Source organism: Chlamydotis macqueenii, chromosome 3 (genome assembly GCF_036417535.1).
Source record: "Chlamydotis macqueenii isolate bChlMac1 chromosome 3, bChlMac1.mat, whole genome shotgun sequence".
In the NCBI taxonomy this organism is placed as follows: Eukaryota; Metazoa; Chordata; class Aves; order Otidiformes; family Otididae; genus Chlamydotis; species Chlamydotis macqueenii.
In genome coordinates, this window is record NC_141558.1 from 91,769,020 (window position 1) to 91,795,677 (window position 26,658).

Below are 26,658 nucleotides of genomic sequence, written 5' to 3' on the forward strand. Positions count from 1 at the left end.
ATGATTCTTATATTATACAAATCTTCTATCACTGGAACTTAGTAAAAAAAAAACCCCTCTGTATATCTCCAGTTATAAACAACTTGTGAGACTGGAAATAGAAGATAAATATAATAAAAAATATAAATAGTGCGAGTCATATGAAACCTTTGAAAATTACAGGAACATCTAAGTAGACATGGAAGCATCTTTTCCTCATTTACAGGTGGGAGATGGAAGTAAAGACACAAGCCAACGAAAGCATCTATGGCGAAGGGAGGGAGCAAGCCAATCTGAAAAGCCCAGAGCCTTTACGAAGAACCATGAGACTCCTTTGTCCACACGTAATTGGACCAGCAACTAAAATATCATGTATCTTCAAGAAAAGGTACAGTTTATGCATTGCCGACACCAGCTATTTAGGTGCTAACATAAGGGTGGCAAGGAATTCCCATCGCCACAGTATGTTAATCCATGACCTCAACACTATCAGTAAAGATAATACTAAAAGCCAATTTGAAAAGCACTTTTGTTTTCAGATACAGAGGCCAACACAGTGCCGAAAACTGACTGTTAGTATCTCCACAATGGCAACTAAATTGACAAGTGATGGCAATGGTCTCCAGTGGCCTTTAATGGCCTTTGGTGGGTCTTTACCAGGCAGGTAAAGACCAGGTCTGCTGGTATGAAAGGCCACACCCCATGCTGAATGGAGAACTCTGCTAATTTCCACCACTAAAGAATATTGTTTAGAGGCCTGGTTAAAGCCGGTTTCCAGGCAGGCTTGGAGGAGACAGAAGGGAGCGAAGGATAGCTTACTTCCGCCTTTGCCGCTCTTCTCCATGCGGTACTGGTAGATGTGCAGAGTGAAGAGCATATGGGAGTTGCGGTGATCCTCCTCATCGCAGTCCCGCTGGCTGCTGCGACGTGAGGCGATGGCGGCATCAAGGAAGAAGGCAGCCTTCTCTGCCGTAGGGGCGCGGAGCTCACTCTGATTCTGAAGCTGTGGGTTAACACAAGGGAGAAATTACCTAGCAACTCCCACACAAGTCAACACTACCAGACAACTTCCCGTAGTCAATGCACACTGTAGGTATGCTGGCTTCTGATGGGACTAAAAAGAAGGCTGTGCCCAATGGAATGAGACCCTCCTGACACTGGCAGTGACCGTACCATGCCCTCCAGGAGACCCACAATTGAATCCAGGCTTTTGAGGGTTCTCACCTGGGGTCCTTCTGGTTGCAGTTGTTATACATAAACCCCAGCAACTGGAAACCATCCTACAGGCTGGACAGATGCATAAATTTGTTCATTCACTTTCCCAGAATTTTAAGCTATTTATGTTTATTAGTTATTCATTATTGTCATTACTTTTACTGCCTTCCTCGCCCCCCCCCCCCCCCCCCCCCGCATTGCTGGCTCTGGCAATCACTGTGTCCTTCTGATGGTTAGAAGTGAAAAAAAAAAAATTGTGGAAGATATGTTAATCCCAAACTCAACAGTTGGTGGAGACTAGCAGGGACAGGACTATCTTTCAGAAAACGTTCAAAGGGAGCAGGCCACAGATAAATCTGGGAAATAACAGGACTGAAGCTCATGTTCTGCCCCACAGCATGTGGGGAGCAGAACAGAAGAGAAGCCATTTTCTTGTCCCTTTATGCCACAAGCTTACGTACCTGCTCATGAGCCAGAGAAATCCATTAAATGGAAGAAGGCAGGTAAGGTACATACATTCACATTTATTGGACCTCAGTCCCAGTCACCAGCCTGCTCTTATCTCTCCAAAGTGACAGACAGCATAGGAGGGTAGATATTATTAACCCCCCATAACATTAGGAACATATGTGTGTTTTGTGTCACCTAAGATTAGTTTCTCTGTGGAAGGGACATGTGACAGTGCAATCTGATGGCATTAGTTTGGGCAGTATGCAGAGCTGGCTCACAGCCCATAGGATAGACTTGTTTTGCCTGGTGTAAAAGCAGTCAGGAACTCCCATTCTCCAGGTTCGTTTGCAACATAACACAGCTAAAAGTTACATCCTCCTGAAGAAGACAGTGCTCCTATCTTCTCTTTGTGACCATCAATCAGCCAGAGGAGGGATAAAGCCATGGCTGCGCAGGGGATGGGGTGACACAGCTGATGGCTCAGCTCTCTCTATAAAGAGGGAGGGAGGCAGGAAGGAGTTAACATGGCAAGCAGAAGGCAGGCCAGTCTGTGGGCTGATCTCACTAATGTAAGCAACAAGAAAATGTGCATACTTAGAAAGGCCCAATGACAGACAGTATGACATATGGTGATTATTCATTTGCCATACACTTTGCTGATTTTGCATATCTCTATGACTATAATATAACATTCTCCCTTCACTTGAGGATTTTGAGAATTCAGGTGCAGGACACATGACTCCAGAATGTCGCTGTGTCTTGTAAACACACCTAAAAAGGCTTTTTTTATTGCAATTTAATTCAGCATTTTACACTGCAGAGATACATAGATGTCTCATGGAGCTACCTTTCCACCACTGACCTAAAATAATTCATTTTGTATATGGCTCTTCTGTCTGTATCTATAGGAAAATCAGTAATAATAATGAGATATTTATTATTATTGCTATTCTTCTTGAATACCATAGTAAAGAAACTTAACTGGCCCATCTAGCACTCCAACAGGAACTGTGAAGACTCAAGTCTCCCATCTTATATTCACTACACTGCACTTATTACTGGATACCGGAGGGTGAGATCTCTTGTGATACTGTAAGTATTTCATAAAGCACTAAGGCCGGGAATCAAGAGAGAATGAGAACTCTAATTGTTGTTTAAAATCAAGATGCAACTTTGGGGGTAGTCCTTGGGTAGAATGGAAAAGACTGGAAAATATGATCTAAGTATGTCCAAAAGGCTTAAACCACAAAGAGATAAAACACAAAATTTACTACTTGCTGTTTAAAATATCATGATTCCTGACTTTTGTGGCTGTGAATCATGATTTCTAGATGCTTGGAGCTGGAAATAGGGTACATGACCATGTAGGTCTGTTCCCTCCTCCCTCCATTCCTCACCCTTGGATAAGCAGCGTTCTGCAGGTTCTGATGGAAGTAGCTTTTGCCTTTTAGGTTGAAAGAATGTATCCAAGCTCCATCATGCTGGTTTGCTCCTTCTTCATCTACTCACACAAAAATCGGATTCACTCTCTCACAGACAGCAGAATGAAAGAATAGGCCTTTTTTTCCCCTCAAACCAAGAGGTGAGAAAAAAACAGGGCTGCTGAGACTTTCTAGTGGTTACCCAGGAAATACATGAGCCAGTTACCATTCCTGCTAAACTTCCACCCTGAGAAGAGTTCAAGTTATTCTTGGCTTGCCCAGCTCAGGAATTTATTTCTTGGCAGCAATTAATAAGTAGCGATTAATGCTTCCTACAACATTGCTAATGCAAGTGCTATAAATAATGTAGTTTATAAAGAGATAAACAGTCATATTAATGGCCTCCAGTTATTTGTGCAGTACTGTAAATATTTTAGATTGTTGTTTTACAAAAGAGAGATCACACTTTCTTTTTATTTTTTTTTAAGATTGAGGTGAATTTTTGTTTGCACTGAATGTTTTCACATTTTATTGCAAACACAAGTCCCTGCTTAACATCAGTTATACCAGAGGTACAAATATTTAGGCCAGGAGAGCAGATGGCTCTGCAGCTGCAAGTCATAAACTTCTTGCATGTTTCAAAGTAAACACTTTCAAGTCTATAAACTTTATGCTCTGGGTAGTTCTTGAATTTGAACCATCTCAATAGAAAAAAAAAAAAAAGCCATATTGCTTATTTCAGTGTAAAATGAACTTTGGATTCACCTGCATGCCACAAATGGGGTCTTCACAGAGGTAGACACCTGGGGACTGGCCATCTTGCAGGCTGCCTGTAGCCACTTCTGACAACAGGTCTCTCAGGTTTTCTTCTTTCCCCGACACTTCCACTGCAGAAATTCGGACTGAGAAGCGGGCTCCTGTCTTCTCTTTGCGTTCGTTAATCAACTTGAAGAGCCAGGAGATGGCACAAGGGATTATGCCAAGGTTTTGCATGGAATCATCCTTCCCAATCATGGTGTATGACTTCCCTGTCAGGAACAGGAGGATGGAGAAAAGATAACAACATCACTCCCTGGACCTTCACAGCTTTCTGCCAAGAGAGATTACCCTGCACAGCTTCATGAAAACAACTTCTTTGCTACAATAAGGAAACTCAGCAAGCAGACAAACAGGAAAATGGAGAGCATTTTAAACCAGCAGATGAAATCTTGAGCTGCTTTCAAAAATCATCACCTCATGCATTCCCCTGATACCCCCTATTCCCCAGGCAGGGTGCTGCAAGTCCCTAGCACACAGCACTGCATCCTCTCATGTGGGTGAATAGTGGGGGGAACTGAGCAGAGCAGGAGTGCTATGGTCTCCCAAGATGCCTGCTTTAGATACTGCGAGTGGCTATTCTTTGAATACCGTTTTACTTCAAAGCACTATATTATGCTTCATACACTGGGGTTAGGATTGACATAAACCTGGTCCCAGCATCATACAGATGTAACTTCATGCAGAAAACAAACAAACAAACATGCATGTGCATGTGGTCATTTGGCGAACAAGTCGGTCCACAACAAGAAATATTTTGTCTAGGTCAAAACCTTCCCCTGGTTTGCTATTATTTGACTCTGCAATTATAGCTCTGGCTTGTCTCTGCTGTAAAAGTTTGCTGATTAAGAACAGACACAGAGGACTATCTTATACTTCTTTAGGTGTCGCTGCATATAATGCTTTTAGACAAGTTTTCTAAAGCTCCTAAATTTATCTGCCAAATGATAAAGGTGATCCTTTCAGGCAAGTACTTGTGGCTTCTTTATCTAGTTTCATTTCTTATGCTGAGTCTATGCGGAAAAAGATCAGTGAAGAAAATATTTTTACGCACAGGTTTGTGGCAAGGTCTAGGTGTGTCCACGGTTGGTGAAATGGCGGTGGTGCAGTTAACGAAGCAAGTACAGAGACTCAGCTCATGCTCCAGCGAACCCCTAGCTAGGCCACCTCTCTAAAGGACATGCAGCACTTGTGAGACACAGTTATCCAGTGTCTTTCTTTTCCATCTCATCTGACATCTCACGTTTGGCAGGTCACAGAGGGTTAAATATCCAAGTGCTCATTAGTGTTAATCCTGCCTGGCCCAGAGGGGCCATCACAAACATCAAGTACTTGAGTGGCTACTCCCACCCTTTACACACCTTGATAAAAGTGGTATTTTGGCAAACAGTCTCCAATACCAAGCACATTCGTAAAACTGTGGATCATTGGTGGATCATTCATGGACAATTGAAGACAGTGCTAAAAATTGCTATAGTACTCAGAGGACGGAATGAAGCAACAACTCAAATATAATATCTGTTTCAAAGAGCATGCTGTCCAACATTCAGACAATGCAAAGTGAATAAATGTGTAAGTGAGAGGTGAAGGTGTAGTACAAGGTCATGCAGCGTCCCACTTTCAAATACAATTACTATGCACAGATAAATAAAAGTTTGTTTTCCCTAATCTAATATACTAGCAATCTTGGGTTTAAAATATTCACTTTGCTGCTTGAGTAGGGATATTTAACAATACCAACCTAGCTTGGCATGGCCAAAGCAGAACACGCAGCCATCTGCCCCGTTGACCACGGACTGGATCACCTCAGCCACAGTCCCAGCACATACTTCAGCCTGTCACAGATATTAAAAAAAAAAAAAAGGAGACAAAAAGAAAGAAAAGAAAACCATTAACAATAATAAGGAAAATCAATAGAGTATTTTCACTGGAAAATGGTCATAATGTCATCGGAGCTCCAGATAGCATGTTGAAGTATCAAAAAGTCTAATTCTGCTTGTCTCATTCACGTGACCTACGCTGTTGGTGGGAATGACATCACTTGTGTAAGCGTATGAGGCAGGACTTTTGCTCTGTGTCAAGTACGTTTCATTTGCTGAAGCATCAACGTCCTTTGTGGGGTTAAACAAAATACACATACTGTAATGGGATGTAGTTGGTTTGTTGGAATTGCCTATTTAGGGGAACTTAAAAATACATTTTTCATTAAAAACAATCAAATGCTGAGGAATTTTTACCGGCTGTATTATTTGCCCAGTTATGGACTGTGTTCCATTCCACTAGCAGGTGGGTAAGGAGCGTAAAAGGAACAAACAGCCTCTTTGGTATTAGCTAGGTGACACTTCCTGAATTTTTCTCTACATTATTACAAGTCTTTCTAGCTTTTAGCAGCAGTAGGCTCCATCCTGAAGACTGTAGCAGTATTTTATGAAGTACAACACACGAATTTACCCATGGCATTCTTAGATACAAGGTTCAAGCAGGCTGAATGGTCTACAGTGCTTCTACAGCAACTGCCTATCAATAGTGGGTGAAACTAAATCATTCACAGTTTAGGCTTTTATGTGAAGCACTTTGCATTTGACAATAAATCCTGTAAATTCACCTAGTTCATGGGTATTTCTACACAATCTCTATAACAGTAAATAAAATGGGCCAATAAAGCAACTGTTCACAGGCCAGCCCTTGAACTGCATCCAGGCATTAGTCTGGGAGGTGTTAGCTGCCTGGACCAGAACTAAGTCCGGGATTGACCTAATGATACAATCACACAATGGTGCTTTAGCTGGCCGTGTCTTAGCTCTATTTAGTTTATGAGTACAGAAACAGCCTTAGAGTACCGTTTTCTAATTATACTTTGCAAAGTTACTTTTCTATTGTCCTCCTCATGAAATCTGGGTAACATATTTCATCAAACCAGAGAAGTCTAATAAAAATAAGAAATCTGAATATATACATATGAATAAAGATTTGGGGACTAAACTCACCATCCTCCTATTATAAATTGTTCAACACAACACTGTAAAAAGAATCCTTAACTTCTTAATGAATAGAGGACTGCATTAGAGAGCTGCAGTTCTGATCAGATTGCTGTATACAGCAAATAATAAGATTTTATAATATGCAGTATCCTGCTGATATTGAGGATTTTCCTACTAGGCAATATTTAGCACATTTTTTGCTTGTATAATTTTAGGAGCAATTATTTACAGAAAAGAATAAAGAAAGCACACAATTATTGAGATACAATTTAATAAACTGATTTCATTACTGATGACATTGGCAGAAGAAATTCAGCTCTGGTCTAACTCCACTAAAAGTACTACCGTTGCAGCAGAAATAAATTTGGCTTTGGTGCATGCTATTGTTTAGATGACTATTCTGATCATATATTGCCTACCTGTGATGCATCTTGGGGGAAAACTGCATCGAAAGCAAACATCTTGGGTGGAACCTGGTTGCCCCTTTTCTGGAATGCATTCTGACCTCCACAGGCCAACGGGTCATACAGCATGATTTGCTTCTTACGGGGGTCAACTTTTAAGAAAGAGCTGGACTCAGACGTGTCTCTGGCAAGCGTGGAAGAAATGCGCACCATGACTTTGACCTGTCAGCAAACACACAAAAAGATGACTGCATTTGATTAGTCTGTTGGATGTTCTAGACAGGTATGTTGAATGAACTTTCCAATTACACTTGATCAAATCATACCTGCTTGCTGTAGCTAGTGTCTCAGTAGAAGTCAATGAAGATACAAGAATTATTATAGGCAGAGTTTGTCCTAAAATACACAGTGAATAAAGCCAGAACTCATCTCCATCTACTTCAAGAAGCAACTTCTGCATTTAGAATTACGAGGTACCTCATGGTCTTTTAGTATCGATGTTAGTCAAGTACAATGAAGAGGTATTACATCACCTTGTCTTACTCTCAATATAAATTGAAAATTAACTGTACCCCAGTGGCCCAATTAAGAAAGCTGAAAGGTAATCTAGACTGCTAAGCTATTAGACCTGCTGTGGTTTCTACAAAGCAGTCTGATCAATAAAAGCACATAAAAGTCAGATCTGCAATTTAGACCTTTCCGATTCTACTTGAAATGCAAAAAGATGAAGAGCTCAGTTCGAAGTGTCATCATCAAAGAGTTGTGAAGAGTCCTGTTTTAACAGTCAGATTTTGAAATTATTGTCAAGGGAGTGGAATGTAATAAGCGATTAAAGATTTGTTAAAACATGTTAGCTCACAACTCATTAAATGGCTACATAATAAGACATTATTTCTAAGACAAAAATACATCTTCATGGATTTAATGCAGTTATATTGCATCCTTAGTCCAGTTAGTAAGCAATTTAGAGGTAAGTAAAACTGATGACAATCCATCTGGCTTTGGGTCTCCTCATAAAATCCCCATCTGCAGACATAAGACTTCCTGAACTTTACAGGGCAAACATCACCTCTGTGCCAGCTCTTGCCTCTAGCCACACCTGCACACACTTTGTCCTGGAGCAGACTGACTTTCACTCCAACAAGGCAGCATTTTTATCTTAATGCTCCTTAACTGTGTGTCACTTGTATCAAACCCACCCATGGCTGGCATGCAAGTCACCACAAAGGGTCACCTTAGCACAGGGTGGGAGCACATCTGCTGTTGGAATAGCAGATGCACCCTGGGAGGAGGCTGTTGCCCTAAAAGTCAGACAAGCCTGCAGTTCCTGTTGGTGTCACTGAGAGTGAGGCTTCTTGTATGTAGATCTCACTTTGTGCTAGCTTAAACTCATCCCACATGGACGTAAATCAGATGCTTTGAAAGGTAAAATCTGGACAAATTCATTTTGGACACAACTCATTTGAAGACAACAGAATGAGACCAGAGATTAATTGAGATTATTCAGTATGTTTGTGATATCTTCTCTATATGTTTGTGATATCTTCTCTATATGTCTGTGAGTGAAAGTGGTAATTTGACTCCACGTATTTTTACCTGGGGAAAAAAGTTAACAGTAGATGGTGAAATGGTCACAAATCTGTGCACATGATTTCAGTTTTATTCCATTAGTTGAGGAAAATAGGAAAAAATACAGCTCGGGTGTGAATGGGTTCTCTTCTCAACTGCTCAGCTGAGCTGTTTATGAAACCTAACCTCTAACTGGAAAAAGCCACTCCTAATATTTTGCCAAACACATTCTTCTAAACTCAACCCTAAGCAGAGCTGATTTCTACTGAGGACAAAGGCAGCCAACACCCTCGGTTAATTCACACGAACTAGGAAAGGTTTGACTTTTTATTCCAGCCCTAGGACTCCTGGCAGCTCAGAAGGGAGGCAATAGTTAAGTTAGCAGGGAAGGGAGGGAGTACAACACCGAATCCTAGAGAAGCAAGAAAACAAAGAGCTGTATCAGTCTTGATAAGTTCTCCTATTTTCAACTTTGGACTCCTTTGGCTTTTTCTACTGTGTCCCACATTTTTAAACAGATGCCAGTATCAAGAGCATTAGACATCTGCTGGAAGCCAAAATAAATGCTTAAATTAAGTACTTGCTCTGCTTTAGAAAACTATTTCCCTATAAGTTTATGTGTATTTTTGGCTGCTATGAATCCATGTCCTCTAGTTCCTTGATCCTTATGTGGAAAAGAAAGTTAACTGAACACCCTGGGGCTAAGCTTCTTTGGGGTTTGGGAGAACCAATAGTGCATGAAATTTAACAATCCTTCTTATACAGGCAGTCTAAGAGTCCTTTCTGGCCTCAAACTATAGGGGCATGTGGTTTTAACTTCAGTGACACCAGTTTTGTTGCAGTATAATACCACTGGCTTGGGTCCTGATTTAAACCTGTTCACACAAAACCAGATGAATACCTGTCACTTCTTACTGAAGTAATACTGCAAATCCTTCTAACTTCCAACAGCTATAGTGACAGAAGCTGAGGCATCAGGTTTCTCTTTCCCTGGAGTAAAAGACCAATTTAACAGAAATCCTAAGAATTTACCAGCATCAGATAAACTGAATGAACCACTATTGGAAAAAAAAAAAAAAAAAAGCTCATCTCAGAAGCCCCAGGAGTTGTCTAACAGTATACATTTCTGACCATTTGGCTCCTCAACTCTGGCAAATATAGACATTTCTCAAGAAAAATCAGTGTTATTGCCATGAAACTTTGTATTTCCTGTGCATTGGGGATTTTTATTTTGAGACTTAATGGTTCAGACAATCATAGAATCACTTAGGTTGGAAAAAACCCACAAGATTATCAAGTCCAACTGTTAACCCAACACTACCAAGTCCACCACTAAACCATGTCCCTAAGCACCACGTCTACATAGAATCATGTAGGTTGGAAAAGACCATGTTCATGTGTGTTAGGGCAGAGGAATATTATATTGATTACATGTGGGTATCCTGACAGCTGGACAACTTCTTACTCTGAAGCTAGTTTGTTTGCAGCTGGGTATCTGTGCACCTTGGCTCAGCTTATCATGGCCGTTCCTCTCACCTCAATTTAGACCTATCTGACAGTTGTCCAAGCCCTTTGTAGACAGCAGAGAGAAACAGGCACTTCCAGCACTTAATTCATGTGGTCTGTTTTATAGACCTGCCTTCCGGATAAAATGACTTGCACTCCACAAGTGCTTCATGCTTTTTCTATATCACCACAAACATCTTAAATTATGATTTGAGATGTAGGCGCCTACATTGTAGGCTGTCTGAAGTTATTCTTTTTTGCTGTAAGCACAACAAAAATGCTTTTTTCTGGGCAGCACAGCCCCTCGTCCAAATTCATTAGCACACACAAATGTGTGTGACAGTCTTCAGCAAAACTCACATGCTAACAAAAATAGAGATGGGCGCATGAGTGTGACAGACACTGAACGCAAGTAGTAGCAATAGATTATTTGAACTCATCTGGTAATTTGTAGACCCTAGAGTATTCTCTCAGGCCAGTTTCACATGAGTGTCACTCTTTCAAATTACTCCTGATTTACATTACATTAATTGAGAAGACAATTAGATCCTGGCTGTGCAAAATACACATCCACTACATGCCATGGGAGCTGTGACTATAGCAAAAACTCAACAAGCAGGCAAGACACAGGCAAGCTTCAGTCCTGAGAAACACATATTTGGATTCAGAACTGCATATATAACTGTGGCACAGTAAGTTAGACAAACCAAAATAGATTTTAAAACATCTGAGCTAGATGCATGTTCTGGACAGACAGGCAGGCTTGTGGTCTGGGAATCAGGCTGAGATTGGGGAGCTAGGACCCCTCCTAACGGCTGTGCCTCAGACATGGTGGGACTGTGAACTAGTGATGCCATCTCTGTTTCAGACTCCCCACCTGTAAAATGGGTTGAGTCACAGCTTACTTCACTGCAAGTGTATGGGTATTTTCAGTCACTACCAGGCTTAAAGGACTGGCCATTGCCATCAGGTAGGCACTCTGTTATTAAACATTACTATACACGTAACCTAAACCAAGGATTTGTGCAAAGCATTTCCCAATAGTGGTTCTGACAAGAGTAAATCAACTAAACTACAGCAGTAGGAACGATGGGAGACCACGATCTCCTGCTCTGCTGTTTCACAGTCCTTCATGCGATTTATGGCTGGGGAAGTGGTCGGGGGAGGCTCAGAGTCCGTGCTGGCCCCTGAAATCCATACGGCGGGGGAGGCAGCGTGAGGACAGGCGAACGTAACTCAGCCAGCTATGGGGATAGCACAGAAACTTAATGGTCTTAAAAGACTTCGGTTCAATTCAAGGAACAGACAGGCTGAAGATCAGAGTGCTGCTCTGGGGAAGGCAGAAATACAGTATGGTTAATTTGAAACTAACTGAACAGTGAAGTTTAAGAATTCTAATACTTTATGCTTGCAATTTGTACTTAAATAAACTGTAAATTGAACTTCTTAAAAAGGAGAAAGCAGGTTTTCTGCTTCATTTCCTATGTGTCATTACTCCTTTAGTCCAATGCTACAGTTTCCCACTAATCTCTTGTAATTGAAGGGTTTAAGAGATACCACCTGCGATTAGCGGGACCACTCAGTCTGCCAGAAATTCTTATTCGAATCCTGGTGATCTGGTCTTGGCAGCGCCCAGCCTCAGACACACCTCTGACTGTTTTTACCAGGAAACATTAAAGCAGTCTCTTGAAACATATGCTGTTGTTAAAATGAACAACCTGTGCCTAATTCTGATCTAATTTTACACTCATGCAAATCTGGCTGAACTCAGCAAGAATTACCCTAGCTTAAAAGTGGAGAGAGAGAATAAAAGAAAAGGTCACTTGCTCTGCATCATTATTGTGCATCTTCTAGGACATAACTTTACCCCTTAATTCCACTCGTAATAGAAGCATTTTTTACTGTGTTTTCCCCTGTGAGGTCACAGGATTGCACGTGACAACTATTCAATCCAAGAGGACCCCCATTTACTTCTCTGGATGTCAGTTCCTGCCTACAAAGATTTCTTCTGTTCTTGAATGAGTTTTACAATCATTGAATTTCACAATATTACTCCCGACGTGCAATGCCACAAATGAAAGCACAATCAGAGCTGCAATTTTCAGGTTTCCTCAACAAGGTTTCTTCGTAGTTTTTGTGTATGTATTTATTTTATACATGTATATGTGTGGCTGTTTCAACTACATACACTATTTTAAAAAATAGCATATACATTTTCTGAATATATATAAAAATTAATATATATACATTTTTCATAAATTTCTCTCTAAATTGTAATTATTGGCACTGAAGAGTTCCTTTACAGGTACCATTCAGTAGCATCAAGGGAAGATATAGGGGAATTGCTGTAATATCACTATGTTTCTGTACTATAAAAATAAACACAAGCCTTTTAATCAGCTCTACTACAATTTCAGTTGCCTCAACTATGTTCCTGTGCATTGTCCTTTTTTGTCTAGCACATCCCTATATACACATCAACTATTTCTTGAAGAGGGAATTTGCTAATTGCAGGATCTTTCCCCAGCTACACTCAATTTGTGAGCTACCGTGGACCTTCTGTTATGTTCTTTCTCTGTGGAGAAGGCAAAGGTTCAGCACACTCTGCAAAGCAGAACTGGTACCACAGGAAAAAAAGAAAACAAGAGTCCAGCCCCAACCACCAACACTCCCGTGTCTCCTGTGCCCACAGGGGTCTGTCTGGAGAATCGGCAGTGCAAAGAGCACAGAAGGTGAGAGAGGTAAAGCTGTGTCAAATCTGTATCAAACAGGAATAACTACAAACAGAGGCTGGAATGAGGCAACATGAGCAACTGGAGATTGACACTGGGGATATTACCACTTCCTTCTACTCTCGCCTGTAAGATTTCATTTGGGGTTCATTCGTCTAATTACTGCAGGGACAGGGCTAGACAGCTGTTGCTTTGGGCACTGTGCTCACCTTTGTGAGCTGCATTTCTCATCCATCATTCGAGCAGCTTCTGCTGAACATGTGCTGGGTAGTGGTGGGAGGCAGGAGCCGCAGCACAGTCACGGGGGAGACATGCCAGCCGGGGCTATTGAGCTGTATTAGCACTCCATCAATGTAATGGCGATCACTGGCTGCAGGAACAGACTTATCGGAGGTTAATGAAGAGTGGGGTTTGTAATTTCTCACTGTTACAGTTGTAAATAATGGTGGCAGGCACACATTTTTGCTGTAGCCAGCCACAAAATACTACAGCACAAGGAAATCTATGACATCCCAAATGCTTTCGCACCTAGATGCTTTTGTACGATGGATGTAAATCTAGAACCCTTTCTGTAGTGCCCAGAGAATGTGGAAATAATCTAGTAAGCATTTTAAAGGATCTTTCTTACAGATAATGACACAATTAACTGATCACACTAACATGAAATACAGGAGGTCAAGATAAACAGGCTGAGACAAAGACAGAATTGTAGGAGCAGACGTTGTTTTAATGGAAGTCTCCTGGTCACATTTGAAAAAAAAAATCAAATCCCAAAAACCCACTCAACTAAATCATACCAGTGTAAGCTGGTCAGGAAGTATGTGTAAACAGGCCTCATTCTCCTCTCTTTCTTTTACAAAGGTAACTCTTGTAGGCTTCAATGTTTCACTTCAGCACAAATTAGAAAACGCTCAGGCCTGATCGTTCATGTTTGTTGTGCTGCTGCTACTGCTGTGCTACAACTGAAAAAGCAATATCATTAGGGCTCACAGGTCTCCTCTCTTTCTTTATTATGTAATTGCTAAAACTTTACCAGCTCATCAACCCCATCCTGTACAGCAGTTAAACTAATTTGCTCTTGTAGCAATAATGGGAAGTAGTGTAAGTCTACTGTATCCAAACATCAATCATATTATTTGTGGAGCTTGCCCTCATCAGGATTATACCCCTTCTCAATTGGATGATGTAACTTTACCAGTAAATTCAATAAAATCTAGTGTGAAATATGTGGAATACGCTCAGGTCACAGGCCATGTCTCAGTAACCTCTTGTCTTGTTCGTGTCAGCAGTAGCTTTGAGTTTTGTCACTGTAATTTGGTATGGTCCAAAGACAGCGCTGAGCACCAACAGTGTCTGAAGTCAGCACGTACATCAGCCCAGTCCCTCAGCTGTTGCATTGCTACTTCAGCATTTGCTAGATAAAGCACTGCAACTTGCTTCTGTTCTTAAAAAAAAGTAAATAATAAAAAAGACATGAGGATCAATCCTCTCACAGAAACAATCTTTCCGTAAGTTTCCCCACATGCAACAAACAGACCGTGTGTTCCTAGTTTTCCTTTTGCTTCCTTCTGACCTCTTTGAGAGAAGTCTGCATTTCAGACTGCGTAACTGGGGCAGTCTGCATGTTGCTTCAAGTAGGAGGATATTTTTCCCAACTTCTGACACTCTCCATGTACCTGCACGTGCATCCACAGAAGTGTACCTGCATCTATGATGGGGCCAACAACAGCCTAACTCAGATTGTGTGGAGGATGAAATTTCAGCCTTTTCTTTGTAAAATATCTTTAAACATCACTCTTGCGGCATTTTCATAAGAACTGAACAAACCAAAACAGCCTTCAACAATCCCATCATGAACAACATGGGATCAGCTGGCAAATCTTGTCTCCCCTGCAGTGGATCTGCAGATAAGTAAGCACGCACCTACTGGTATTGCCAGCAGATGCCTTACTTATGCCTCTAAGACACTACTGAAAAATTTGTTCTGCTTCTCTCACTCCAATAGGAATTTATTTTTCTGTGCTGAATAGCAAGTACAGTTGGCTGCCCAACTTAGAGATCTCCTAATTTCCTTGGCATCAGATCTCTTTACCTTTAAAAATCAAACAGATATTTTGCTTCACTTTAATGACTTTTTAGAGTAGACGGTTTCCCCCCTTCCTTTTTTCTACTTAATACAACTTTTTCAGAAGTGTCTTTACAGAGGAAGTAAGTATCTACAGATCTGACAGACAGATCCACAAATCTCAGCAAACGCATTCGTGGCACCATGGAGGCAAGTCTCCCCAAAGGAACTTCTCTGCTTTCGTGATGACAAGGATGCCGTCGTTCTTGCTGCCTACACAGGGTTGCCATCAGTGCCCATAGCAGAGGGAGCTGTCAGCAGCAAGTAACTTGGCTGTTTCGCATAGGTCATGCTCATATCTCGCTGCAGTACAGAAAGAGTGAAGAGAACTTTGCTTCATTCATTCAAAGTTTCCTCTTAGAAACCTGCCCTTCCAGCAAAACACTACTGTACTGCCTCAGCTGCCACAAGGACTGGTGTTGATAGAAAGCAGTAGCAATATCAACAGTAGCAATTTCTCAAGCACGGTCATTGATAATTATGTCTGCTATATAACTTCTAAGAGCCCCAGTTTCCCTCTTTGGGAAGCTGTGAAAAAGGTGCACAAGATGTGGCTTGGTAAGTTGAAGCAGGCAGGTCATCTCATCCCTAATTAGAGAAAGAGTGGCATTGGAGGCTTCGCATTATACATTCTCAGGAACTCCCAGATGAATAAGATGCTCTGTATTTTTTTTTCTAAGGAAACAAAAATTTCTATGGAAAGAATGAAGATAAAAGACAAAGTTTCCTTTACACATGTCTTTGAGATGTCTTTTCAGTGCTAGAGAAACAAAGAATATACAGGCACTGCACAGAAGATGTATAATCACAATTGTAAGCTTTTCCATTATTTATAGATGATCTCCATGACTGCATACAAAAGAAGATTCCCCAGTCTGCACACAACAGTGTATGGCATGGCACCATAAATAATAAGTAGCAATGCAATCAGATAAGAAGGATTTACATTACTTAAGCCAATCCAGAAGAAGTGACAAATTGCAGTTTAATGTAGATAAGTGTGGAAAAAGATGTGCAAAGCTTTGGAGTGGCAGCTGGTAATGACAGCCAGTAAATAAAAGGGACAGTTCATGGTGCCAACTAAGAAAAAGATTTGAGAATTCACAGGGAGGAAAAGATTTCCAAAGAAAGCAAGGGACCACATAGCTAAAGAAAGACTATATAAATGGAAGCAGGTACAATTATAGTATTAGGCAATGTAGGTGAGATATTGAATATGTGCTTGGGTTTTCACAGGGGAAATTCAGTTTCCAGAAGGAAAGTATAAGCAGCTCTGGTGCTATATGTTGCATGAAACAATCAGCAGAGACTTCAAGGACCAGAGCTAGATGCTTTAGTGAGGAATTTAATACATTACAACGTCATTGAATTCGGCAATAATTCCTTATTTACCTGTAAGTGTATGAGATAAGCATTTAACCTTAGTTAGGAACAACCATCAATAAAAGGAAACTTGAAGAAGGAGGAAATTATAAAACCTGGGTCCAAGTAATATTATGATTTATATTCTTAGTGAACCTTTCACCTGAAGATCCTACAGGGCTTTGCAAAGTCTTCTGACAGGATTAAGATATATATTTACAATTACGCTCATTTTTCAACTGCAGAAATAAAGCATAAAAATAAATGAATCATTTAAGATCCCAGAAGAGGCTTGCTTTACCTAAACAGACTACCTGAACTCTACTTCTTCCCTTTCTTATCCCATAACTGTAAGCTGTAATGTTTACAAGGTCATAAACCTGATATTAAATTAATGTTTTCTTTCATGTTGTATCCTATTTAATACTACCTGCATACTTCTGTCTTTGGCAGTGGTACAGGGAGGCACAACAACTACAGAGCCGAAGCAGCCAGTCACTTAGGATTAACGAGAGCAATTTGTAATGCCATATATTGTCTCTAACTAAAAATGCATTTGTTGAGCTTTAACAAAAATACATGGAACAAATTTTTATGGTGGGCTTGATTCTGCATGTCTCTGAAACAGAATTATTTATTGTGCCTAGGACGAGAGAATAGAAGACAAGACCATACAAGATGCATCTAAAGGCTCACATAACTTCATAATATCTCATCTCTGACAGTGATCCAACAGTCTGCCCTGTGAGCCTCCCACTGTGGTAGGCGGCACTGACGTCCCACTGGCTCTCTCCCAGCTGTGCTTTGCCAGTACCCTCATGGCTCACATGCCACTTGCATCCCACCAAGGCACAAACTAGGGGGAACTTATACTATCCAGAGAGAGGCACAGGTTCCTATGACTGAATGAAATCTACAGCCCGTTGCGGACATTATTGGGCTTGGCTATGTTCATAGTGCCATTTGTGGGATGTTGTCACTCCTTTCAGGAATGGGGAGAGGAGTGCCCCAGAAAGGTCTCCGCTGGCTACATACAGTACATGAAGCTGCCTTTCCCAGCTCCTCCAGAACCTGTTGCTGAGGCTCTGGTTCCTTATCCTTCCTCAGTTTGGGTTGTTTTGGTTTTTTTTTAATTATTTTTTAATGCCTTCCCCTGTCCTAACATTCAGTTGCTTTCTGACCAGCAGTGAACATTGTGTTGGGATTTTCAGTAGCCTCTAGAAGGCACTACAGCCTGACTCTTACCCCGAAAGAAAGTAAATCCAAAGAAGTCATATGTCTGAGCAAATTTGCTCCTAAAGGCTGAGGATCAGCAAACACAGCCTGTGGTGGTACAAGGATGCTCTTGGAAAAATCCAAAGACATATTAGCTAAATCTACGCTGCTGGCGCAAATGATCTTGTTGTACTCTGCGATATTGGTTCCTGGGCATGCATCTGACTCCAGCTACAGTGCAGCTCATCTCCACTGCATCCTGTCTTCCCATGGGAAGAAATCCAGGTATGCAGGCAAGGAGGATGGTACAGCGTGCTTAGCACTGATCCTGCTCTGTCTGATTACAGAACCAAGGTATCAGGACTGTAATGCTTTCCTGTGTTCTTTTGTACTGAACATAACTAGCTAAACAACAGGAGCAAAATGATACCAAATCAGAGAGGCAGACAAAGAAAAAAGACAGAAAGAAAACTAAACAGGAACCCTCAGGTGAGAACTAAATGGAAACAGTACTTTGACAAATGAAACTTGCCTTGCGTCACAGGGAGCCACTAACTTCTTTCACACTCAGCTGTAGTATACAGCATAACATTCCTACTGACCCTCTTCCTTGACAAATGCAACTCTATAGCAATGAGAAACAGCCACCAAAGTGCCCATCTGGCTGCTGACCCCTACCACTAATGATTCCATCCACTGCTTGCTGCCTTGCTAAACGCTATAATAAATAATGGCAGTGTTTGTGAATAGACCAGGTAACTAACCACTTGCCCTAGAACAAATACCCAGTGCTTGTTAGTAGTCTTTGTATGTGCCCTCAGCTGTAATTCTGCCATCTTAATTCAGGTAAAATTCCCATCATCTCCAACCTCAACTGCCATTTCCTGACTTTTGAGTGCTTAACCATGCAACCTTAGCATTCCTTTAATGTTACTGTTCGTCAGTGGAATAATTCATTGTGTTGTATGTAGCTTAGGGACTGTGTAATTCTTTCTAGCAAGTAGCAGCCTTTAATGAATGGCACCTGATCAATAATGCAGAATTCAACATTTGAGAATAAATAAAAAGCCTTTTTCGTGAGGGGTGTCTGTAGGAAATGTCAAAACCATTTATCAAGGGTCCAGGCTGATAGCCTGCAGCTGCTGTCCACAAGAACTATAAAAATGAACTTTGTTGAGTCCTGCAAATATGTTTTTTTTGTCTCAAGTGTAATTAGCTTTTTCCATGACCAAAACACAAACTAAGGACTTATTGAGTACGAATGCAATGGTCATTACCAGAGCCTCTTTAAAGCAAAACTGTGCCATAATAGTACTTTGTCCCTAAGCTGCTAGTTACACAGGTTTATTTTATCAGGTTTTCCATGTGCCCCTTTAAAACAATCCTAATTTTAACTCTAGACAGGCTGAGCTGCTCAATACAAATACAAAAAGGCATTTACATTCGGGTTTCAAAACCTCTGATTAACAAGGCAACTGAACAAACACTACAAACCAAGACAATGGTAAGCACTTTACCTTTTCCTGATATCTAGGTGAAGCATCTATCAAAGGAACAAGCAGATTTGACTGTTATGGAAAGCTATTATTTTCCTTAATAAACAATCTAACAGAGAAGCAGAGGGCAACTCCAGCTCCTTTGGTGATAATTTGCATCTAGCAGTAAGTGGAATAGCAATAGTTAAGGACTATAATCACTATTGACAAATACGAGCAAGATGATGAAAAGAGAGGTTTAATGAATTTTGCTTTAGTCCTGCATGGCTTAAAAACCTTCACTGTAAGTGGCAAAGTGATCTCTCCTTGTCAAATCCCAAGTCTAGTGTGATCAGTTTTCTAGGCATGCTATTTAAATAACCAAGAATAATCTCATTCTGGACTCCACATATACAAGCAAGGCTCTTTCCATTGCATCTATCACCAGGATAGGACTGCATCAGCCAGGTAAACTTACTTTGTAAAGATCAAGCTCTTGATCACTTAGGAGCTGCTCAAGAAGACTTCACCTTTAGCTAGTGTGAACTACACTGACAATTTAATTTCTCTCTTTTCTGGTGCAGACAGAGCAATGTGATGGTTGATAAGAACAATTGTTGATGAGGTTAGGCAAGCAACAATTCCATGGCTCCATCCACTCTCTGAGATGGCTGACAGAGCCGGCTGTTTCATCTCCTTTAAAATCTTATGATTTCCAGTTTGGTCACAATGATGTCACCATGAGTCAACAATGACATCCAGTGTTCCTGAAACTGAGATTGCTTAAAGGCCTTGGTGCCTTTGATTGGCAACAATTCCTGCTGAAACACTGCATTTCTGTTGATGCTACTGGAGATATCTAGCTATTACACCAACGAATTTGTTTTGAAATCCATCTCTTCAAACAGTTCTTTTCCACCTACTAAGAAAATTTCTAGGCTAACACTGCTATTTGTCATGGATGGCACTGCACGTCAGACAACAGCTATGAAAGTAGCAGTCAGCACACAGGTTTCACAAATGACTGAAGCAACTAGTCTTCTCTTGAGCAATAAAGGGAACTTTCATTTTAAGATAATTCATCCTCCATGCTTGTCACTGCTGTAGCTTAGTATCAGGAAAAAAAATGATCTTTGGTGCCTTGTACCATTTTGTCACTCATCACAAAATAGAGAGATTAATGAAGAAAAAAAAAAGTAGGAGAGCTTGAGGGGGTTTTTTAAGAAGCATTTTCCCACAGTAGATTAGAACATAGGCAGAACAAATAAGCAAAGTAAAATACATCAGAAAGATAAAATAGAGACGATATCACAACAAATAACACTTACAAAGTTATTTTTACTGTGCAGCATAGAATGAAGCGAGATTAAATATTTAAATTTCAAATCTAAACATGATCCTAAATCAGCACTCTGCAGTAGGGAAGGAGACAGCTCTACTACCTGTCTGTCTGGTGAAGGATGGTTTTATACCACAAAACCTGAAAAAGGTATGTCTTGAAGTAAGTGGGACTGCCTGAGTACAGACTGATCATATGCATCAGTATGAAATGTGAGAAGCACGGAAAGCGACTATGGCCAGGATTGGGCCAGGATCCAAACGAGAGTCATGCCAACCACAACAATATTCAGATTTTCACTGTGGAGCCAAAGCCCTAACTTGGATCAACTTGGTTTTGCCTCATTTCTTTCAGTACATAAAATTCTTCCAAACAGTTCCTGGAACTGACAGTACCACATTTATACAGAATGGACCACGAACCTGTCCGGCTGGGAAGACTCAGGTACAGTCACAGGCATTACGACAACTATTACGGTGAAAAATTAAAAGCATGGGTTTTTAACTGCACTTCTAAAGCTGCCTTTATCATTTGTTGTCCAGTACTATAGCTGTACATTAGCTCTTCATTTTTTTAAGCATTTTTTTAAGCTCTTCATTTTTTTATAGTAACACTCATGTGTGAGTGCTGCAAGCCACACAGCTTTGTACTTATGTCTTTAATAGCCAAGTATCTTTCATTCCTACATAGTATTTTTTGCTATACAAAGAAAAAATTGGGATCTAGATCTTACTTTGGGCAGTGTGCATCTCAAGCTTGGGTATATTTATATCTGGCTTTTGATTCAGATTATTCAATAACATAAATCCTAATAAATGGTAATACATCATGGTTCACACACAGCTTTGTCTATACCACTACTCTTTACTGTATTTCTGTTTAATGCTGCACATCTTACCTGACTGCATGTGAATGCACATTAGCTAATATTCAATACAAGTTTTAGTAAGGTGAATATTGCATATGAACTTGCCAAAGTAAAGGAAACGCGTTCCGTCATTAATTTCGACCCATTTGCCTAGATGTTACAAGAAATGCTGTCTCTGTCAAGATGCTTCAGGACCTATCCCACTCACTGTGTAATAGCAACACAGAACAGGGTACATTTGCAATGGAGTGACTATCTCTGGACATCCTTGGATAGTGTGACATTCAGTAAACCTCTTAATATTATTTTAATTAAGCTGTTACAGTCCATCATGCCAAAACATAAAAATACAGATTATATAAAATTGCATTAGGAGACCTCACAAAGCCCTGATTAATGGCCTGATAGGTTGTAAAATGAATCCAAACTGTAAATTTATAACAGGGACTTTTGTAAAATGTGAATTATTGACTTGACAGATCGTAATAACTCTTTCCAAACTATTCTCGTCTATGGTTCAAATCTTTTCTGTATAGCTCACTGACATGCACAGTAAGTCTAATTTACTATGTCTCTTACTGCATGAACATCCACAGACTCCAACATCCTCTGAAATGCATTCTGAAATATTGCAAGTGACCAGATGGACAAAGGCACGAGGAAGAAAATGTTATTAAGCTGTAGTGACTTCCAGATAAGAGTAACTCAGAATTTGTCCTACAAGCGCACCTGGCAGAAAAGTTTCTACCATCAACAGGTACTCCGATGTCTGAATACGTTACATAGAATCTATTTTATGCATCAGCTACCTTGGCTCTCCAGTGATTTCTGTTAGAAAAAGGTGCTTTATTTGCTGTTTCAGGATGCCATCATTTTCTATAGTCCTAACACAAGAGAGAGAGATTTCTAATACTTAGCAGTTTACATCTAGACTGCTATATTAACATGACCCTCAAAAAAACCACTTGAACCCAAATCTTCTTATCTGGACAAATTTTAAACAGCTTTAATTATGTCTGAAGACTGGAGCAAACCTCAGCTCATCAGATAGGAAATCTTAGACACTGCAGGCGAAGAAGTCATTCTGGAACCAATGGAGCTCAGCCCCTATAGACCATACAGATGCAACTAGTTCAAGCCACTGCATTCTGGCAACTGAGACTCACTGCTGCAAATATCTACAAAAGCCATAAAACGTAGTACCCTCTCCCCCAAAAGGCAGAGATGAACTTAAAGTCTGTCTTAATGAACCTCTGCAACGTGGCATTTATTTCCCTGAAGTCAAAATTTCAAACTCAGTTCGGCCAGTCTATTTTGCAAAATGCTTTCTCTTTCCCTTGGCAAGAGAAGGACTCTTGCTCACACATATATAAATTGAAAATCTGTATACTCTTGCACCATACACAGTTGAAGCTCTTCTGGTTACAAGAAATCACAAACACATTTTAACTTTACAGCTTTCAATTGCATCTTTAAATATCCAACACTCAGAGGTTTGAACAGAAATAAAAAATTTGCAAGACAATTTTTCTGAGAAATGCTGAAATTACTTTGAATAAATTTTAAAAGTCTCTGTTGGCAAAACAAAGTGTTTTGCTCTCCTTGAATTAAAAATACTTTGAAAATGTAGTTTATATGATGCATTATATAAACAAAAAGTAATTTTGAAATGAAAATACTCCATATATATGGAGTACAGTCAACCCAAATTTGGGGGGGGGGGGGAGGGGGACACAAGCAAGCAAACAGACCTCAAAACAAACAAAAAAACCAACCAAACAAAAAACTGACTGAAAAATTTTCAGCTATGTTTAGCTTGATTGCTAGTTCAATCAACCAATTCCATGAGTTTTTAAATAGTTTGATTAGTTCAATATTGGGAACTAGCATGACAGGGAGTGGCTATCCTGAAATATAGTTACTAATTTTAAAAAATGACATTAGATAATAAAGTTGTTGCTTTAGTAGAACAAGATCTACTAACTGGGCATGTAATAAACATGTGAAGGAGTTAAGAAAATCCTAGTAGAAAATTTAAAAAAATATTTTTTAAAACCTTTACATTAGATTCCAAAAAATTGAGGAAAGTAAGACTGAGCAAACTGATATCTATAAAGAGTTCTAATCACACAATTAGGTTACCTTTTCGAAGTAGTGTATTTTGTAGATCTAATCTACACTTCATTACTCTCTCTAGCGATGTGCACTCAGAGCAAAGTCTACATACATTCATCACACTTCCCCATTAATTAAAACAACTCATTATCTTAATATGAAACAAGATGAGTTTTGAAAAAGATATCCTGAAAATCCAACCTAAAAGCCAACACATTTTTGTGCAGCAAACTTTGATGTTTCTGTAGGCATATGTGGCATACTATCCTGAATCTACATTTTTCCAGAGAGTCTGCAAAGGAAAAGCAGGAATGCTTTTCACATATAAACATAGAAAAGCATGTAGAAATCAGTATTACAAACCCTTTGAAAACAGTTCCTGCAAAAGAATAAAAATGTAAAGGAGACATATACAGAACTGCTCTAAAGAAAAATTATAAGTAGATATTTAAAATGTTTTTAAAATATTTGTCAATATTTGTGCACAGAGAAGTGAAAATATACAAGATGAAATCCTGGCCCACTAACTTTGTCCACAAACTATCTTTCAGACAGATTAAGTAATCACAGGGCCTTGATTTCTTTAAGTCAATTCTACTCTTGAAGATTAACAGGTTCTTTTCAGTCTGGAAGGAAATGGTTTCACTAGAAAGAATGAATAAAAGTAAGAAAGGGAGGTCATGGTCAGAGTAACCCCCAGAAGTGGGTCCCTCACAACAGAGGAAACTGTTAAGAATAATAGTCAAACTCTTTGGAAAAAGGAGCGTATCTGGGGCTGGGGATCGAGGGCCTTGGAGTCTCCTCCACTTCATTCACCACCTTTTTCCTCAGAAGGGAAAGAGAAGGACTGCCTGGAGAGCACCATTGCCCCAGGGGCTGAATATCTTCCCCAGGGCTTGAATGCAGGCCATTACTTTAACTCTACTGATTCCCTTGGCGAAGAGAAGGAAGAAAGTCAATGCACAACCAAACAATGGAAACACTTTCTCCATCAGTATGATCAGTAATACAATTCCCTCAAATGGGACATGATCCCTATGTTGAGGTTCAACTACCCTCCATACACTAGGAACTTTGCTGTTGAAATACTGGGGACTACAGTGAGGGAAAGGTTTCTAAAAGACAGGAAGATGAAGCTGGCTTTTCTAGTTCTAATATCCCATGATAAATGCTTAAATAAAAAATTCTCTTTAAATTCTCAAGCAGTGAAAGTAACTCCAGGAATGATAATACCAAGCATTTCCCTTCAATATGCAGTACTTGCTACTACACAAGGCTATTAAGGTAAACACTGTAACAGGATTTTTTTTTTTTTTAGTGTCTGGATGATGGTGTGACCTTAACAGGATTACAGGATTTGTTCTGCAGTTACGGTCCCAAGGGGATACTATGAATAATCAAACCTCCTACCATACCATGTCACCTAATTGTCCACAGGCATTAGGAAAGAATCTTTCCTCTCCTTTTTCCCAGTCAGTGCTGCTGCACAGTTTGCAACTTAGTTTAAGATGTCCTTTAAACCACCAGGCAATGGCCTTTGATAGAGGCAGCAGTGCTCAATGCCTTCAAGACCAGGATTTCTCCTCCTTCCCTGCATTCCATTATATATTCACACACAACTCAGTTCTCTGTGCCTTACTATTGTGATTCACTAGGTGTCTGCCACTAATTACTTTGCAAGGCATTGCTCAACATAGCCTCAAATTCCAAAATCGCTCCTTAAATGATTGAGAGATTAAGTGTTAAGTAGTCCCAGAACTTGCAGGATCTCACCTTCCTTACAGTATCATTCAGGCACATAGGGAAGGTATAAGGGTGCAGAACTGTAACGGCCCGAAACGAATGGCACTGTGGAAGTGTCCAAACAAGCACCAAAAATGCTGCATTGGATTGGTGCTATTTCTATCCATTCATCATAGACACAGTCTGAACAATTTTCTTGCAGGTCTCTATCAGCACTCTTAAATTTCTCACCTGAAAAACTCTACTGCCATTCCAGTCCTAAGTTTCTGGCCAGAGGACATCTGCCAAAAAATGCATGAATACTGTGAATGAGGTGTGCTGTAGTCCTCTGGGACTACAAGCTCATTTTTACACAAGGTCTGAGCAAGGGTGTGAACCCAGATGTCTAGAGATAGACTATTGCATTAACCTACTGTGCCGTTTGTCCGCATCTTAACAAACTCACACTGTATTTCATGGACAAGGCTGCACTTCTCTTCAGCCACACCGTGACAAAAGAAGTGCTACGACATTAATATGAAGTAAAAAAAAAAAAAAAAAAAAGTTCCATGTGGAGCCAGCTTTTGCACTGACAGAAGATGTGTCCTTTTCCACTCACACCACAGGGAACAGTCATCAGACGTCAAGGGGGATTTTTCAGAAGCCTTCAGAGACCTAATTAGGCCGCCACCGAAGCCAGTGATAAAATTCCTGTTGCCTTTAGAGGAACAGGAGCAGAGGTAGGCCCTCGCTGTGCTCTGCCAAAGCTTCTGCTCTCTCACCCATGTGTTATGCCACAGCTCAGATTGTTTTACCCCAGTCATTTGGATCTGGTCCATAACCTGGCCCTATGTGTCATGTGTTTTTCCAGTCTGACTTACAAGAGAAGATCACTGAAACAACACTGAACAAATTGATGGCAAAGATAAAAACAACAACAATAACTGCCACTAAAGATCAATTTTTCAGCACATGACAGAAGGGAAATCTGTCTCATGAGAGAGCAGTAAAGATTTTTAGAATATCGCTCTAAAAAATATGGAGACTGTTAGTTGAGCATTCCTAGTTTAATATCCTTATTGTGACCAAGTAATAAATATATTTATCAGTTAATTCATGGCCATGAAACTAAAAAAGAATAGGATTGGTTTTTTTTCCCAAGTTCAGCCCTTGATAAATTCCTCTTTATTTTACTAGCTCTCTCACATTGTATTAACGGAACTTTATGAAGAGTTTGCCAGGCCAAAGGCTAATCTAATTACATAGACTTTTCTGGATCAGATCCATCTGTTACAGACTATTTCAGTGACTTTGCTTCTGTCTGTGCATGTATGTGTCTACACAAATGATAAAATCAATGTTCT

The 26,658-nt window shown here is 40.1% G+C and overlaps 1 protein-coding gene across 1 annotated transcript in view; it reads right to left on the reverse strand.

Moving 5' to 3' along the window:
• KIF26B (kinesin family member 26B) overlaps nt 1-26,658 on the reverse strand; it is a 301,193-nt gene that overhangs the window by 58,596 nt on the left and 215,939 nt on the right. The window contains exons 6-9 of the mRNA XM_086744394.1: nt 7,282-7,488; nt 5,623-5,716; nt 3,831-4,093; nt 799-982 (exon numbers count right to left, since the gene is read on the reverse strand). Of these exons, the coding sequence (XP_086600520.1) occupies nt 799-982; nt 3,831-4,093; nt 5,623-5,716; nt 7,282-7,488 (748 nt within the window). The remainder of the gene's footprint in view (nt 1-798; nt 983-3,830; nt 4,094-5,622; nt 5,717-7,281; nt 7,489-26,658) is intronic.